The sequence below is a fragment of the Capra hircus genome, chromosome 5 (assembly GCF_001704415.2).
Source record: "Capra hircus breed San Clemente chromosome 5, ASM170441v1, whole genome shotgun sequence".
Lineage (NCBI taxonomy): Eukaryota > Metazoa > Chordata > Mammalia > Artiodactyla > Bovidae > Capra > Capra hircus.
Window position 1 is genome coordinate 41,841,431 of NC_030812.1, and position 18,398 is coordinate 41,859,828.

General features: G+C 36.8%; 1 protein-coding gene across 2 annotated transcripts in view; it reads left to right on the forward strand.

Moving 5' to 3' along the window:
- Nucleotides 1–18,398, forward strand: part of CPNE8 (copine 8) — a 257,610-nt gene that overhangs the window by 161,750 nt on the left and 77,462 nt on the right. For both annotated transcript variants that reach the window (XM_018047942.1, XM_005680172.3), the window contains exons 10-11: nt 1,196–1,237; nt 16,717–16,792. In XM_018047942.1, coding sequence (XP_017903431.1) covers nt 1,196–1,237; nt 16,717–16,792 — 118 coding nt within the window. The remainder of the gene's footprint in view (nt 1–1,195; nt 1,238–16,716; nt 16,793–18,398) is intronic.

Consider the following 18,398-nt stretch of genomic DNA (forward strand, 5'->3'; position numbering starts at 1 on the left):
TACCCACAATGATATGGGCAAGAGGAATAATTTGACTAATTAAAATTTGATTTAACTGAATTTTCAAAAACAAAAATGTGCAAAGTGCTAAAAATATATTGAATATTTGTTTATTTTAACATATTCAAAAGTATCCCATAATTTTTATAGCCTCAAGGTTTTCGTTTGGTATTATCTTTCTAGAAAGGAGTAAGTAAATATACAGAAGATGTAAAATTATGATTATGTATGTTATCAACCCTGTGTACTCCTGAGAATCCTATTTGACATCATTGTTCTCATGGTCACTGAATTATAAAAGTTCTATAGATCTAGAACAGGGAGATTCTGGTATTTTACAAATAAGTAGGTGATGTGGCCCTGAAGATCTTCCCACAATATACCTGAAGATTTATTAATATCAAAGTGTTTTCTTTTTCTTATGAAGATGGATTGTAAGATTACTATATAAAAACCCCTTCTCACCCCAAAACATGTTTTATCTTACTACTTGTATATTAGAAAAATTAGAATTTATTCTATTAACTAAAATCATAGGAATAACTATCCATCACCAATATATCATTAGATGTTCTTAAAATGTATTATGCTACTTGTCTGTCACTTTATTAATTTAATAATGTCACAACTTTATTTAATTGGACTCATTCTTTCTAAGACCATGATTGGTATAATACTTCTAACTGTATTGTATAATATAGGTAGCAGCATCAGCATCACATGATGAAACGTAAAAATTCAAGCTCTTGGGCCCACCCCCGGGACTACTGAACCAGAAACACTTGGGCATGAGGTCACATAATTCACATTTTTACAAGCCTTCCATGTGATTCTGATCTATGCTGAGTTTGAGAAATACAAACTCAATGTCAAAATACGAAGACAATGGTTTTGAAGAGTGTAAAAGTAGCTCTATGCCCCTCATTGAAGAGCTGTGTCAAACTATAAATGGTTTTCCTGTTTCATTTCCTACTCTCTTTAAAGAATTTAAAAATCTATGTGATTTTAAAAACTTATTTTAAAGTAAACATTGGACTAGTATTAAAATTAGAAAATCAACTTTATTTTATAAAACTTGAAAGTATACAATATTTTATCTAAGAAAATCTAAAACTTATTTTTTAACTTTCAATCATATGTTAATTTGATCTTACTAAGTAACTTTACCCTGTGTGTGTGTTTTCACCATGGACAGAACAGTCAAAGTAGAGGTGTATGACTGGAATCGAGATGGAAGGTAAGATACGTTTTGTTTTGTGTTTGTTTTTACAAATTAATATTCTTTAAGAAGCAAATATATTGAAATGACCACATTTTCACAGTTTAAATTCTGAATTGCATATTTTTGTCTTGTTTTTCTGTTGCTAAAGACTTCACATGATGTTTTAAGAATGAGTGTATTCAATTTGCAAAATAAAATAGAGGTCTTCCTCTATTTTTAATAGTAATAAAAATATAGTAATTTTAGAAACTACTAAAACTGCTAGTAACATAGTAAAGATTATTAGTAATATAGCAAAGATTTTCAACTTGAACTTGATTTCTCACTGTGTACAATTTATAGACATCTAGTTTTATAGCTGTAGAGTTGTGATTCTCAAATTTCTGCATCTCATAATATCCCTGAAGATTTCTATAACCTTTCTACCCTACATCATCCATGGGAACACATCTGAGCTCCCCTTCCACTAAAAAGGAATACATACCTCACAAACAAACAATAAAACAAAACTCTAGAATATGTCTGCTAATTACCAATAAAAATAGGTAAGCAGAATTCTGAAATTATGGTTTCCCTGTGCATAGTGGAGCATGTTAATAAGTAAAAGAGAGGAACACACTACTTTTTTTTCTTTAGATATTTTCTCACTATTTCTAATGTTTTAAGTAAGACTGATATTGAGGTGTTTTTTTAATTTATTTTTAATTGAAGGATAATTGCTTTATAATATTGTATTGGTTTCTGCCAAATATCAATATGAATCAGCCATAGCTAAAGCTATGTCCCCTCTCCCTTGAACCTTCTTCCCGCCCCCCTCTCCATCCCACCTCTTTGTTACAAAGCTCTGGTTTCAGTTCCCTGAGTCATACAGCAAATTTCCATTGGCTATCTACTTTACATATAGTAATATATATGTTTCCATGTTACTCTCTCCTTAAAACCCATCCACTCCCACACCCCAGCCCTGTGTCCATAAGTCTGTTCTCTATCTTTAGGCCTCCATTACTGCTCTTCATATAGGTTCATCAGTACTGTCTCTCTAGATTCCATTAGTTCAGTTCAGTAGCTCAGTCGTGTCTGACTCTTTGTGACCCCACGAATAGCAGCACGCCAGGCCTCCCTGTCCATCACCAACTCCCGGAGTTCACTCAGACTCACGTCCATCGAGGTGGTGATGCCATCCGGCCATCTCACCCTCTGTCGTCCTTTCCTCCTCCTGCCCCCAATCCCTCCCAGCATCAGAGTCTTTTCCAGTGAATCAACTCTTCGCATGAGGTGGCCAAAGTATTGGAATTTCAGCTTCAGCATCAGTCCTTCCAAAGAACACCCAGGACTGATCTCCTTTATTATGGACTGACTGAATCTCCTTGCAGTCCAAGGAACTCTCAAGAGTCTTCTCCAATACCACAGTTCAAAATCATCAGTTCTTTGGCACTCAGCTTTCTTCACAGTCCAACTTCCACATCCATACATGACTGCTGGAAAAACCATAGCCTTGACTAGACGGACCTTTGTTGGCAAAGTAATGCCTCTGCTTTTGAATATGCTATCATAACTTTCCTTCCAGGGAGTAAGCGTCTTTTAATTTCATGGCTGCAATCACCATCTGCAGTGATTTTGGAGCCCCCCCAAATAAAGTCTGACACTGTTTCCACTGTTTCCCCATCTATTTCCCATGAAGTGATGGACCAGATGCCATGATCTTAGTTTTCTGAATGTTGAGCTTTAAGCCAACTTTTTCGCTCTCCTCTTTCACTTTCATCAAGACGCCTTTTAGTTCCTCTTCACTTTCTGCCATAAGGGTGGTGTCATCTGCATATCTGAGGTTATTGATATTTCTCCCAGCAATCTTGATTCCAGCTTGTGCTTCTTCCAGCCCAGTGTTGCTCATGATATACTCTGCATATAAGTTATATAAGCAGGGTGACAATATACAGCCTTGATGTATTCCTTTTCCTATTTGGAACCAGTCTGTTGTTCCATGTCCGGTTCTAACTGTTGCTTCCTGACCTGTATATAGGTTTCTCAAGAGGCAGGTCAGGTGGTCTGGTATTCCCATCTCTTTCAGAATTTTCCACAGTTTATTGTAATCCACACAGTCAAAGGCTTTGGCATTATCAATAAAGCAGAAATAGGTGTTTTTCTGGATATATATGCATTAATATACAATATTTGTTTTGCCTTTCTGACTTATTTCACTCTGTATGATAGGCTCTAGGTTCATCCACCTCATTAGAACTGACTCAAATGCATTCCTTTTCAAATGTTGAGTATTTAAGCCCATGGGCTTCCCAGGTGGTGCTAGTGGTAAAGAACCTGCCTGACAATTCCAGAGACATGAGAGATCCAGGTTCGATCCCTGGGTTGGTGAGATCCCCTGGAAAATCCCATGGCAACCCCAGTATTCTTGCCTGGAGAATCTCGTGGACAGAGGAGCCTGGTAGGCTACATACAGTTCATAGGGTCACACAGAGTCAGACATGACTGAGTGACACAGCACACTTAAGCCCACTGTTGTGACGTGTTGCTCAGAAAAAAAATGATAGCCTTGACTAGACAGACTTTTGTTGGCAAAGTAATGTCTCTGCTTTTGAATATGCTGTCTAGGTTGGTCATAACTTTTCTTCCAAGGAGTAAGCGTCTTTTAATTTCATGGCTGCAGTCACCATCTGCAGTGATTTTGTTGAGTACTTTTATGTATATTCAAAAGGGATATTGGCCTGTTATTTTCTTTTTGTGGCGTCACTATCTATTTTTTGTATGACAGTGATAGTGATCTCACAGAATGCATACAGTCATGTACACGTGTATCCATTCTCCCCCAATCTCCTTTCCCATCCAGGCCACCACATAACATTGAGCAGAGTTCCATGTGCTATATAGTAGGTCCTTTTTGATTATCAGTTTTAAATATAGCAGTGTGTATGTGTCCATCCAAAGTCCCTAACTGTCTCTTTTTTAAATCACACTTTCAATTTTAGTACTGGTGATTGACCAGTTTATCTTTTCCAAGTCTTCCTGGTTTAGTCTTGGGAGAATTTGTCCATTTCTTCAAGTTTGTTCATTTTATTGGCATACAGTTGCTTGTAGTAGTTCCTTATGATCCTTTGCTTGTCTGTGGTACTCACTGTAAATTCTCCTTTTTTTATTCTAATTTTATTGATTTGAATAGTCTCCCTTTTTTCCTTGATAAACCTGGCCAAAAGTTTATCAATTTTGTTTATGTTTTGAATGAAGCAGCTTTTACTTTCATTTATCTTTTCTATTGTTTTTTTCATGTCTATTTTATTTATATCTTCTCTGATCTTTATGATTTATTTCCTTCTACTAACTTTCTATTTTGCTTGTTCTTCTTTCCTCAGTTACTTTAGGTGTAAGGTTAGGTTATATGTGGTTTTTCTTGTTTCTTGTTATAAGAGTATATTGATATAAACTTTCCTCCTAGAACTGCTTTTGCTGTGTTCCATAGTTGTTGGATTGTCATGCTGTCATTTTTACCTGTCTCTCTGTATAGTTTTATTTGCTCTTTGATTTCTTCAGTGATCCATTGGTTCTTTACAAGCATATTGTTTTAGCTTCCGTATGTTTGAGTTTCTTACAGATTTTTTTTTTTTATAGTTGATTTCTAATCTCAGCATTGTGGTAGGGTAAAAAAATTTGATTTCAGTTTTCTTAAATTTACTGAGGCTTGCTTTGTGGCCCAGTGTTCAATCCTGAAGAATGTTCCATGTGCATTCCATGTGCATTCAAGAAGAATGTCCCATTCTTCTTGAGAAAAATGAGTATTCTGCTGCTTTCAGATGAAATGCTCTATCAATATCAGTTAAGTCCATCTAATCTAATGTATCATTTAGGGCCGGTGTTTCCTTTATGATTTTCTGTCTGGACGATGTGTCTATTGATACTTGTGAGGGAAGTTTAAATTGCCACACAATTATTGAGTTACTTTTGATTTCTCCTTTTATGATTTTTAGTGTTTGCCTTATATGTTGAAGTGCTCTTAATGTGAGTGCTCCCATGAATTGTTACATCTCCTTGGATGATTTACTGATCATTATGCAATGTCCTTCCTTGTCCCTGTCTATTTTCTCTAATATATGTATTGCTACTCTAGGCTTCTTTTGATTTCCATTTGTATGAAATTTCCTTTTCCATCCTCCCACTTTCAGTCTGTATGTGTCCCTGTATCTGAAGTGGTTCTCCTGTAGGCAATATATATGTGAGGTGTTTGTTTGTTTTTTTAATCCACTGAGTCAGTCTATGTCTTTTGGTTGAAGCATTTAATCTGTCTTCATTTAAGATTATTATTGTATATATGTTATGATTGCCATTTTGTTGTTTTATTAGTCTTTTTTCTTTCCTTCCTCTTTTGCTCACTTCTCTTATGATTTGAGGACTAATTTTTGTGTTGTGGTTGGATTCCTTTTTCTTTTATGTGTATGTATCCCTTACAGGTTTTCAGTGCGTGCTTACCCTGAGGTTTTGTTATAGAGGTCAATGTACAAACAAGATTGTTTTAAATTTCTGTTCTTTTAATTTCAAATGTATTCCCAGTATCCTCCATTTGAGCGGTCCTCAAAATTGCTGTGCAGATGATTTTCTACCTTTGCTGTGCATTTACCTTTACATGATTTTTCATTCATAATTCACTTTTTTCAGGTAGTAGCTTTTTCTTTTCCATTTAAAGAAGTTCCTTCAGCATTTGTTGTGAAACTGGTCTGGTGGTGATGAATTCTCTTTACTTTTGCTTGTCTGCCAAGCTTTTGATTTCTCCATTGACCCTGCATAAGAGCTGTGCTGAGTACAGTACTTTTGGTTGTAGGTTCTTGCCTTTCATCACATTAAATATATCATGCCACTCTTTTCAGGTCTGAAGAGTTTGTGCTGAGAAATCAGTTGATAACCTTACCTGAATTCTTTTGTATGTTATCTGTTGCTTTTCCCTTGTTTCTTAATATTTTTTTCTTTCCTCTTAATTTTTGTCAGTTTGATTACTCTTTATCTCTGCATGTTACTCCTTGGGTTTAACCTGCCTGAGTCTCTCTGTTCTTCCTGGACTTGTGTGACTGTTTCTTTTCCCATGTTAAGGAAGTTTTAGCTTTTATCTCTTCAAATATTTTATCAGGTCCTTTCTCTCCCTCTTCTCTTTCTGGGACCCATATAATGCACGGTTGGGTGCATTTAATGTCCCAGAGGTCTCATATACTGTCTTCATTTCTTTTCATTCTTTATTCTCTTCTGCAGCAGTGATTTCCATCATTTTGTCCTCCAGCTTACTTAACAATTCTTCTGACTTATTCATTCTGCTATTGACTCCTTCTAGTGTATTTTTCATTTCAGTTATTGTATTATTCATCTATATTTGCTTGATTTTTAGTTCTTCTAGGTCTTTATTAATCATTTCTTCTATCTTCTCAGTCTGTGCTTTCCTTCTTTTTCTGAGATCTTGGATCATCTTTTTTATCATTACTCTGAATTCTTTTTCAAGTAGATTGCCTATCTCCATTTCATCTACTTTTCATCAGACTTGAATATTGTTCCTTCATCTAGGACATATTCATCTGCTGCCTCATTTCCACAGGCTGCAGGATTGTACTTTTTCTTGCTTACGCTGTCTGCCTTCTGGTGGATGAGGGTGAGCAAGAGGCTTAGGAATGCTTCCTTGTGGGAGGGACTGGTTCCTTCCCACTGATGGCTGGAGCTGATTCTTCTGCCTCTTATGGTCAGGGACATGATCAGGAAAATCTTAAGCAGGGTTTCTGCTGATGGGTTGGGCTGTATTCCCACCCTGTTGGTTGTTTGGCCTGAGATATCTCAGTCCTGGAGCCTATAGGCTGATGACTTGGTCTAGGTGTTGAGGAAGAGATTGTGACCTCCAAGAGGACTCCCACCAATGGATACTCCCCAAGGTACATCTATTCGTTTTTTGTCCCTGGAGTGAGGCACAGCCACCTTCCACAAACAGGAGACCTTCCAGTACTGGGAAGTTGTTGTTCAGTTGCTGTCATGTCCCGCTCTTTGCAACCATGTGAACTGCGGCATGCCAGGCTTTGCTGCCCTTCACTACCTCCCAGAGTTTGTTCAAACTCATATCCATTGAGTCAATGATGCCATCCAACCATCTCATCCTCCGTTGCCCCCTTCTACTCCTGCCCTCAGTCTTTCCCAGCATCAGGGTCTTTTCCAGTGAGTCAGCTCTTTGCATCAGGTAGCCAAAGTATTGGAGCTTCAGCTACAGCCTCAGTCCTTCCAATGAATATTCAGGGTTGATTTCTTTTAGAATTGACAGGTTTGATCTCCTTGGCTGTCCAAGGGACTCTCAAAGTTTTCTCCAGCACCACAGTTTGAAAGCATCAATTCCTGTGGAATTTCTGTGATTAAACCCCACTGCCTTTCAAAGCTAGATTCTCCTGGGCTCCTCCACCCATGCCATACCCTCATACTGGATAGCCTCACATGGGACTCAGGACTTTTACTCTTGTGGAATAACTTCTGTGGTATAATTATTTTCCAGTTTGTCCATCACCTACCTGGCAGATATGGTTGATTTTATCACAGTTGCACCCCTATTACCATCTCATTGTGAAATCCTCTTTGTCTTTGGATGTAGTGTATCTTTTTTTTTTTTTTTTTTTTAGGTATGTTCCATCATATTTTGTCAGTGGTTGTTCAGCAATTAGTTGTGATTTTGATATTTTGTAAGAGGGGATAAGCACATGACCTGGTACACTGCCATCTTGAGCTACCATTTCAATTACAGTGTATCTTCTTGTGGACCTCTTTGGGTTCATCTTGTTTCTGAAGGTGTGCTTTTAGTCCTGGAAGCATATTTCCTTTTCCAGGCTGGGGAAGTTTGGAGCTTATTTCATCAGCGAATTTCTCTGCCTGTTTATCTCTCTTTTTTTCTTCTTGTATAAGTGTTGATACACTTGGTTGTTGTCCCAGTAGTCTCTTTAAAATGTCCTCTATTTAAAAAAACTTTTTTTCCTTTTGTTCTATTCATCATGGACGTTTTTCACTACCCGTCTTCTCTAATTTGTTGATTTGTTTCTCTTTATCATCTAATCTACCAGTAAGTCCTTCTAGTGAGTTTTAAATTTCAGTTTTTATGTTCTTCAGATTTGTTTGGTCCTTCTTTATATTTCTCTGTCTTTATAAACTTCTCACTGCATTTGTACGTTCTCTCCTGAATTTGTTGAGTGTTTTTATGATCATTGGTATTCTTGAATTCTCCTTGGTACTGTTCCTTATTCCAGTTCTTTTTTTTTTCCCTGAGGTTTTGTCTTATGTGGAATAGATTCTTCTCTTTATTTTGTTTAATTCTCTGTGCTTGTTTTTGTGTTTAGGTAGGTTTGTTATGTTTCTCAGTCTTGGAGAAGTGACTTTATGTTGGAGACATCCTATGGAGCCCAGTAACCTACCTCCCTCTGGTCACCGTATCATTCTTGCAGATCCCCTCTGTGAGCGTAGGCCTTTCTATTGTGTCAGTGCCAACTGCTGTAGCATGTTGGTGGGCAGGGCTGACTCCTGTCCTGGCTACCTGCAGGCCCTGCTTTGTGTCTTGACTAGTGGCCTGCTGCCAGGTATAGTTGAGTTCCAATACTGATGCTTGTCTGGCCTGGAAGTTCTCAGGATTGGTGCTAACTGTTGGTGGTGGGGACTGGGTCCTGGTGTTAAGAAAAGATGTCAGCCAAATGTATAAAAATATCAAGATTATAAATGAATCAATTTGGCATAACAACTCGCCATTTCCACAGTGTGACTGGATAGCTCAGTTCCTAAACCTCTTTATATGTGGAGTTAAGAGACAAATGATTAAGTCAGTAAGCAGAGATTTTCCTTCTGGGACAGATACACAGTGGAGGGTATGTAACAAAGGATTCTATCTAGAAAATTTTTGGCAGTAGATGCAAATTTAAGTAATAGTAGTATGATTAACTGTTATTAGAAAATGTGATGTCTTTTTACTGAGTTACAATCTATTATTCTCTTTCAATTAAGTCCAGAAAAATCTGGTTGCTTCAGATGAGCTTGGGAAGATCCAATAGATGGAATTCTATATTGCAAAAATAAATACTTAGGCTTCCCTGATAGCTCAGTTGGTAAAGAATCTGCCTGCAATGCTGGAGACCCTGGTTCAATTCCTGGGTCAGGAAGATCCCCTGGAGAAAGGATACGCTACCCACTCCAGTATTCTTGGGCTTCGCTTGTGGCTCAGCTGGTAAAGAATCCACCTGCAATGAGGGAGACTTAGGTTTGATCCCTGGGTTGGGAAGATCCACAGAAGGTACTCTAGTAGTCTGGCCTGGAGAATTCCATGGACTGTATAGTCCATGGGGTTGCAAAGAGTCGGACATGACTGAGAAACTTTCACTTCACTTCCCTAAGTGTAAATGACTGGCAAAAGTTAACCTAGCTCCCAGATCACTCATTTGTTCCAAATTTCAAATTCATCTTTATAGAAACTATGAATGAATTTTTTCTCACTCATTTAACTAATACACATTGTGCTTTCATCTTACTGGTTCAAGTGACAAAAACATCAAAAGCATATTTAAATTCAATCTGTATTTTCCCTGTATAGGAGTCTGGTTCTTTTTTTAAAGTTGAACAATAAGACAGGAAATTTTTGTTAGCACTTTATTCTCCATAAAACATAAGGTAACACTTGTTTTACTACTGATCATTTTGACAACATTTCCTCTGAATCTTAGGATCTCTATAGATCCCTATTGTTTGTCCTTAAACTGAAAACGTTTATGTTTCTATTTTATTCAAAATATTGAAAAATAATTTATTTAAAGAGACTTTTGGCCTTCTTGAAGGAACAGTCTCCCAATGAATAAAGCAGAGTTCTCAACGGCATTTTGAGAAACTGATATTTGTGAACAACTTTGAAGCAACTCTTTTTTTTTTTTTTGTCATTTTTGTTATTTCATGGTGTCTTTAACCTATCTTATAGTTTGCAATTTTGTAAAAAATCAGTGTGAAAAAAATACAGCTTATTTATATTATAGTATGCATGAGAAATGTATTAAAGCTTCCAGTGAAGAAAAGGCAAAAAAGCCTTACCTTGTTTCCTAATTCATGAAAACCATTTTTTACCTCAAATTTACTGGATAAAATATTGCATTGATTTATATATTTGTGACTTTAGCTAAGTTTACCATCTACATCCACAAAGATTTTGATTCATATTCAAAAGTTTTTACCTTTTGCTTAAATTGAAGAATATTTTCCACATCTTTGTAATGACCTTAAGTGATATCTTCATTCTGTGAAGTAGGAAATCTTGATTTTTTTCTCTAGTCAGGATCAAAATATGTTGAAATTTTCTTATTGCCAGAAACATTTTGGACCATTTACACTAGTGGTCTCAACTGCAGGCTTGCATGAGAATACCCTGGAGAGCTTTTCTCAAAATAGAACCTCTCCAGATCCTGTTTCAGGAGGCTTGGGATGCAATCTAAATGTTTGTTATTTGAAACTATTAGTTTTTATGAGATTTAGAACAGAAAATCAATACAATTAAACCATGTTTGTGAATGTAATGGACTTGGTTTTGGACTTGGTGAATTTAAAATTCTAATACTAGCTTTTGCTTAGTGTTTTCTAATATTAATAATTTATTATTCTTCTAATATTTTAATTTCTAAATTTTATGTTATTAATTTTCTAATATTTTTTAATGGTTAATTCTATTAGCTTTTGCTTAGTCTCAATCAGACAATACTAAATCTTTCCTGATGGCCTGATGCCAGAAAAATGAAAACATTTTAGATGACATCCACCTAATTCTGTTGTGCTTCTTATACCTGGCCAAACTCTCTCTTCCTAACAGATTCAGATATTTCCAAGTTCTAACTATGTGGGCTTCCCTGGTAGCTCAGTTGGTTAAGAATCCTCCTGCAATGCAGGAGACCCCGGTTCGATTCCTGGGTCATGAAGATCCCCTGGAGAAAGGAAAGGCTACCCACTCCAGTATTCTGGCCTGGAGAATTCCATGGACTGTATAGTCCAAGGAGTCCCAAAGAGTCAGACACAACTGAGTGACCTTCACTACCACTACAGTAACTACATTTTACCCTGCTTCTCTTTATCTCTCTCAAAAATGTATTGCTTAACACACAGATTTTGGCATTCAATGTATTTCCTTTTCTCTTTCCAACCCCCAATTCTTCTTTTCAAAATTATGTATCACAGTGGAGACATGCAACAGGCTATTAGAAATATGAGACTAGAGAATTGGAAAGATGTTAAAATATAAATTAAAGGCATAAATTGGAGAACCTTATACTTTAAAATTTTGTTTGAAGCAATATAAATATATGTGATTGCTTCATGAATGTTTTGGGAGAAAATTTAAAGCCAATTCCTTTTTGGCTATAAAGAACTTTCAATTAAATGAAACTTCTAGTTGTACGTGATGAAGACTTTTTGTTAATAATGATGCTGGTCCTTTATACAATATGATGATTATTGGTATGCAGTTACCATTTTCTCTGTGATTCTAAACACCAAAATAATTTGAGATTATGTGTTAACAACATGTGTTGTGTAGCTCTGTGCTTGTCAATCATCAATTAGTGTTCCAAATACACATGAAATTAAACAGCAGTAAGTAAGTCCTATAAAAACAGTTTATTAAAATTCAGCCAGTGAGAACTTTACTATATAGATTTGCCAAGTACATTTATTTTGTAATAATTTTAATATTCCATTGCAATTGATCAGTCAGAAAGAGAGATAAAATAGAGACAGGATAAAAATGGGAAAGAAAGAATGTTGTGGTGTGATTTTTTGTTGTATAAATTTATCTGACAGAATAGTTTGATAATCCCAGTTCATTATTATTCAATTATAAGAGTTTTAAATTTTGAAATTCCAAGCAATTGCACATAGCCATCTCAATTGTTTACTAACTATATAGAATAAGATATTTAACATGTAGAAAGAGTTGGCCATATATGTATTACTACTTTAGATTACATGCTAGTATATTTGTATATATTTTAGCACAGTTTAAACAAACAAATGGATTGTAGGTATTATAAATTTATATTTAACTTCAAATTAATTTTAACATATATTGAAACTGTGCACATATGGCTATTTTTTAAGATAATACCTTTCTTTCAAGAACCCAAAATATATTTCTGGTGTTCTGTTCAAAACAACTCAAGTTAATCAATTCAGCTTTTTTAAATGTGGATGCTGCTGCTGCTACAGCTGGTGCTAAGTCGCATCAGTCTATCGGACTCTGTGCGACTCCATAAGCGGCAGCCCACCAGGCTCCTCCCTCCTTGGGATTCTCCAGGCAAGAATACTGGAGTGGGTTGCCATTTCCTTCCGCAGTGTATGAAAGTGAAAAGTGAAAGTGCAACCGTTCAGTTGTGTCTGACTCCAGGCGACCCCATGAACTGTAGCCCACCAGGCTCCTCCATCCATGGGATTTCCCAGGCAAGAGTACTGGAATGGGTTGCCATTGCCTTCTCCATTAATGTGGATGAAAAAAATATATTTTATGATTTTGAGTGGTGAAAAAATTTTACTAGGAAGCTTAATGATTTACCCAGAGTTAGTAGAACTCAAAGGTAAAACCGATAGGCAAACACTATTCTTTTTCAGTTCAATGGATAGTTCTTTGCTTTCCACTAAGAAATTCACAGATTTTTAGGATAGGTTCCAAGGACAAGGTTCCTACTGTGCTTATTGCTAAAGAAGAAGGACTTCTATAAATGGATAATATATGTAAGCATAAGTACACTTGGTACTTTTTATGTTGCTTAATATCTTAGATCTGTATCTCTTGAAAACTCAGATATTCTGATATTTTGCTTCATAGTCTTCTGGAGCCTTATATGGTTAAAAATATATTAATGTATTCAAGCATCTAGCCAAAGAATTTTTATGAGATATGTCATTTCCATATTTGAATATTTTGAGGAAATTTATGCAGATATGCAGATGACACCACCCTTATGGCAGAAAGTGAAGAGGAACTAAAAAGCCTCTTGATGAAAGTGAAAGAGGAGATCAAAAAAGTTGGCTTACAGCTCAACATTCAGAAAACTAAGATCATGGCATCTTGTCCCATCACTTCGTGGCAAATAGATGGGGAAATAGTGGAAACAATGTCAGACTTTATTTTTTGGGGCTCCAAAATCACTGCAGATAGTGATTGCAGCCATGGAATTAAAAGATGCTTACTCCTTGGAAGGAAAGTTATGACCAACCTAGACAGCAAATTGAAAAGCAGAGGCATTACTTTGCCAACAAAGGTCCGTCTAGTCAAGGCTATGGTTTTTCCAGTGGTCATGTATGGATGTGAGAGTTGGACTGTGAAGAAAGCTGAATGCCAAAGAATAGATGCTTTTGAACTGTGGTGTTGGAGAAGACTCTTGAGATTCTGCAAGGAGATCCAACCAGTCCATTCTAAAGGAGATCAGTCCTTGGTGTTCTTTGGAAAGACTGATGCTAAAGCTGAAACTCCAGTACTTTGGCCACCTCATGCAGAGTTGACTCATTGGAAAAGATGCTGATGCTGGGAGGGACTGAGGGCAGGAGGAGAAGGTGATGACAGAGGATGAGATGGCTGGATGGCATCACCAACCTGATGGACATGAGTTTGGGTAGGCTCCGGAAGTTGGTGATGGACAGGGAGGCCTGCTGTGCTGCAGCTCATAGGGTCACAAAGAGTCAGACACAACTGAGCGACTGAACTGAACAGAATTGAACTGAGGAAATAAAAACAAACAAAAAAACACTCTTAAAAATGTGTACCTTAATAACTGAAGATATGAAAAGAGATCTTATAATACTGGCTTCCAAATATCAGTTCATAAGCCTGTTACATCTTCAGATATTATTTTGATTAAAGCTTCTTTAAGACACATACAAGTATCTAGAATCATATTACTTAAAAATCAGGAAAAAAATGTATTTTGATGACTTGTATAAGGAATTATATGCCTCTCACAGAAAAAATTCAAATGAATTATCTAGGTAGATGGGAATACCAGACCCCCTAATCTGCCTCTTGAGAAATCTGTATGCAGGTCAGGAAGCAACAGTTAGAACTGGACATGGAACAACAGACTGGTTCCAAATAGGAAAAGGAGTACGTCAAGGCTGTATATTGTCACCCTGCTTATTTAACTTCTATGAAGAGTACATCATGAGAAACGCTGGGCTGGAAGAAACACAAGCTGGAATCAAGATTGCTGGGAGAAATATCAATAACCTCAGATATGCAGATGACACCACCGTTATGGCAGAAATTGAAGAGAAGCTAAAAAGCCTCTTGATGAAAGTGAAAGAGGAGATCGAAAAAGTTGGCTTAAAGCTCAACATTCAGAAAACTAAGATCATGGCATCTGGTCCCATCACTTCATGGGAAATAGATGGGGAAACAGTAGAAACGGTGTCAGACTTTATTTTTGGGGGCTCCAAAATCACTGCAGATGGTGATTGCAGCCATGAAATTAAAAGACGCTTACTCCTTGGAAGAAAAGTTATGACCAACCTAGATAGCATATTCAAAAGCAGAGACATTATTTTACCAACAAAGGTCCGTCTAGTCAAGGCTATAGTTTTTCCTGTGGTCATGTATGGATGTGAGAGTTGGACTGTGAAGAAGGCTAAGCGCCGAAGAATTGATGCTTTTGAACTGTGGTGTTGGAGAAGACTTTTGAGAGTCCCATGGACTGCAAGGAGATCCTACCAGTCCATTCTGAAGGAGATGAGCCCTGGGATTTCTTTGGAAAGAATGATGCTAAAGTTGAAGCTCCAGTACTTTGGCCACCTCATGGGAAGAGTTGACTCATTGGAAAAGACTCTGATGCTGGGAGGGATTGGGGCAGGAAGAGAAGGGGACGGCCAAGGATGAGATGGCTGGATGGCATCACCGACTCAATGGACGTGAGTTTGAGTGAACCCTGGGAGTCGGTGATGAAGAAGGAGGCCTGGCGCGCTGCGATTCATGGGGTTGCAAAGAATCAGACATCACTGAGTGACTGAACTGAACTGATTTTTAAAACAGGAAATAGGCATTGCCTCCAATTTTTAGATGAATACATAAAGATCCCAAAGTGACTTACTCAAGGCAACATGATGATAGAAAAGGATAAGCTATATTCAGTATGTATTTTCTGTTTGTACATATATGCAATATTAATTTGATGATTGTAAGGAAAATAGGCAGCATCCATTTCCTGAAGGATGGTTGCAGGATTTCCTTCAGGAAAACCATTGGAAATGCCTAGAGAAGTCAATATTCTGTCTCTTTTTTTATATCTTTTTGGTTATAATGTGGGTGCAATTTTATGGCAAAATAACAGTTATCAGTATTACCCTCAGAGAGAGTTGTTTCAAAGGAATAGAGTAGGAGTGGCTAATATGCTCAACACTTGTCCCATTATTTTGTACTAAAGGTAATTCATATGAAGCAAAATTGTTAATATTACAGGTAAGGTAAGATTACAGCATGATTGTGACATTGACTTGAATATATTTGCAACATTCAATAATGCCCATGGGTTACCAGGCACTGAAGTAGATGCTGAGAATATGGAGATGAAATTAACATCTTTCGTTTTCTTTTTATTTATTTCTCTGTGTTGGGATCTTTGATCTTCATTGTGGCATTTAGGATCTTTTTTTAGTTTCAACTTGTAGGATCTTTATTTGTGACACTGGAATCTTTGTGGCATGTGTAATCTAGTTCCCCAACCAGGGCCTCCTACACTGGGAACAGAAAGTCTTAGCTTCAAGACCACCAGGGAAAGTCACTCAGCTTTCTTAACTTTGAGTATGTTATAAAAGGAGAAGGCAATGGCACCCCACTCCAGTACTCTTGCCTGGGAAATCCCATGGATGGAGGAGCCTGGTGGGCTACAGTCCATGGGGTCCCTACAAGTCGGACACAACCGAGCTACTTCACTCTCACTTTTCACTTTGATGCATTGGAGGAGGAAATGGCAACCCACTCCAGTATTCTTGCCTGGAGAATCCCAGGGATGGGGGAGCCTGGTGGGCTTCCATCTATGGGGTCGCAGACAGTCAGACACCACTGAAGAGACTTAGCAGCAGCAGCATGTTATAAAAACTAAAAAGGGAAGTTTGAATATTTTGTATATTCTTGATTATTGATATGTATGATAATAAATTTTGTGTGTCTTAAAATCTCATCCTAGTTAATAGTTAATCATTAGGATAGCATAAATGAAATGCTTTTGAAATATGAGTTACTGACACTAATAAACCTATTTGAAATATTAACATTGGTGTGATAAATGAAATATTTTTGAATGCTAACAAAATGTAATTGGGGTATACATAAAAAAGTATCAGTGTGTTTTAAATTATCATATTATTATTATTTTCATAGTAATATCAAGAATTTTTTCATGATAAGAATATATATTTAAAGTTTTAATATATAATTAACAAATGTCTGAAAGCTAATACTATATGTATTTTCTCCTTAATTATAGTCATGATTTCATTGGAGAGTTTACAACAAGCTACAGGGAACTTTCTAGAGGGCAATCACAGTTCAATGTATATGAGGTAAGAGGAATTTTACTTTATGTTTTTCTGGAATAAGTACATTTATGCTTTTAAAATATAGATTTTTACAAAAGATAATTACCAAAGGTTACCAATATAAATAAGAATCTTTAAACTTATTGAGAAGATTGGTTTTTGAGATTAACTAATATTTCTCTTCAAATCACATGGTCATTTGAATCTACTTTGTTGATTTAAAATTCTTGCCTATGAAACATTTTCTTATTTAAAAAATATCCAATATTAATATGTTTATTTTTCCTTGAGCTTCAGCCTTTAAGTTTTGCCTTCCTACTCAATCCTTTTTTTTAATTAATTTATTTTTTATGGAAGGGTAATTGCTTTACAGAACTTTGTTTTTTCCTGCCAAACCTCAACATGAATCAGCCATAGATATACATATATCCCCTCCCTTTTGAATCTCCCTCCCATCTCCCTCCCCATCCCACCCCTCTAGGTTGATACAGAGCCCCTGTTTGTTTCCTGAGCTATACAGCAAATTCCAATTGGCTCTCTATTTTACATATGGTAACATGTCTCCATGTTATTCTTTCCATACATCTCACCTCTCCTCCCCTCTCCCCATGTCCATAAGTCTATTCTCTATGTCTCTTTCTCCATTGTAAATAAATTCTTCAGTACAATTTTTCTAGATTCCATATATGCGATAGACTACAATATTTATCTTTCTATTTCTGACTTACTTCACTCTGTATAATATGTTCTAGGTACATTCACCTCATTAGAACTGACTCAAATGGGTTCATTTTTATGGCTAAGTCTTATTCCATTGTGTTTATGTACAACTTCTTTATCCATTTGTCTGTCAATGGATATCTAGATTGCTTCCATGTTCTAGCTATTGTAAATAGTGCTGCAATGAACAATGGGATACATCTGTCTTCTTCAATTTTGGTTTCCTCAGAGTATATGCCTAGGAGTGGGATTGCTGGGATGGGAATACCTGACCACCTGACCTGCCTCTTGAGAAACCTGTATGCAAGTCAGGAAGCAACAGTTAGAGCTGGACACGGGACAACACACTGGTTCCAAATAGGAAAAGACGTACATCAAGGCTGTATATTGTCACCCTGCTTATTTAACTTCTATGCAGAGTACATCACGAGAAATGCAGGGCTGGAAGAAGCACAAGCTGGAATCAAGATTGCCGGGAGAAATATCAGTAACCTCAGATATGCAGATGACACCACCCTTATGACAGAAAGTGAAGAGGAACTTTTTAAAAAGCCTCTTGATGAAAGTGAAAGAGGAGAGTGAAAAAGTTGGCTTAAAGCTCAACATTCAGAAAACTAAGATCATGGCATCTGATCCCATTACTTTGTGGCAAATAGTTGGGGAAACAGTGGAAACAGTGTCAGACTTTATTTTTGGGGGCTCCAAAATCACTGCAAATGGTGATTGCAGCCATGAAATTAAAAGACGCTTACTCCCTGGAAGGAAAGTTGTGACCAACCTAGATAGCATATTCGAAAGCAGAGACATTACTTTGCCAACAAAGGTCCGTCTAGTCAAGGCTATGGTTTTTCCAGTGATCATGTATGGATGTGAGAGTTAGATTGTGAAGAAGGCTGAGCACTGAAGAATT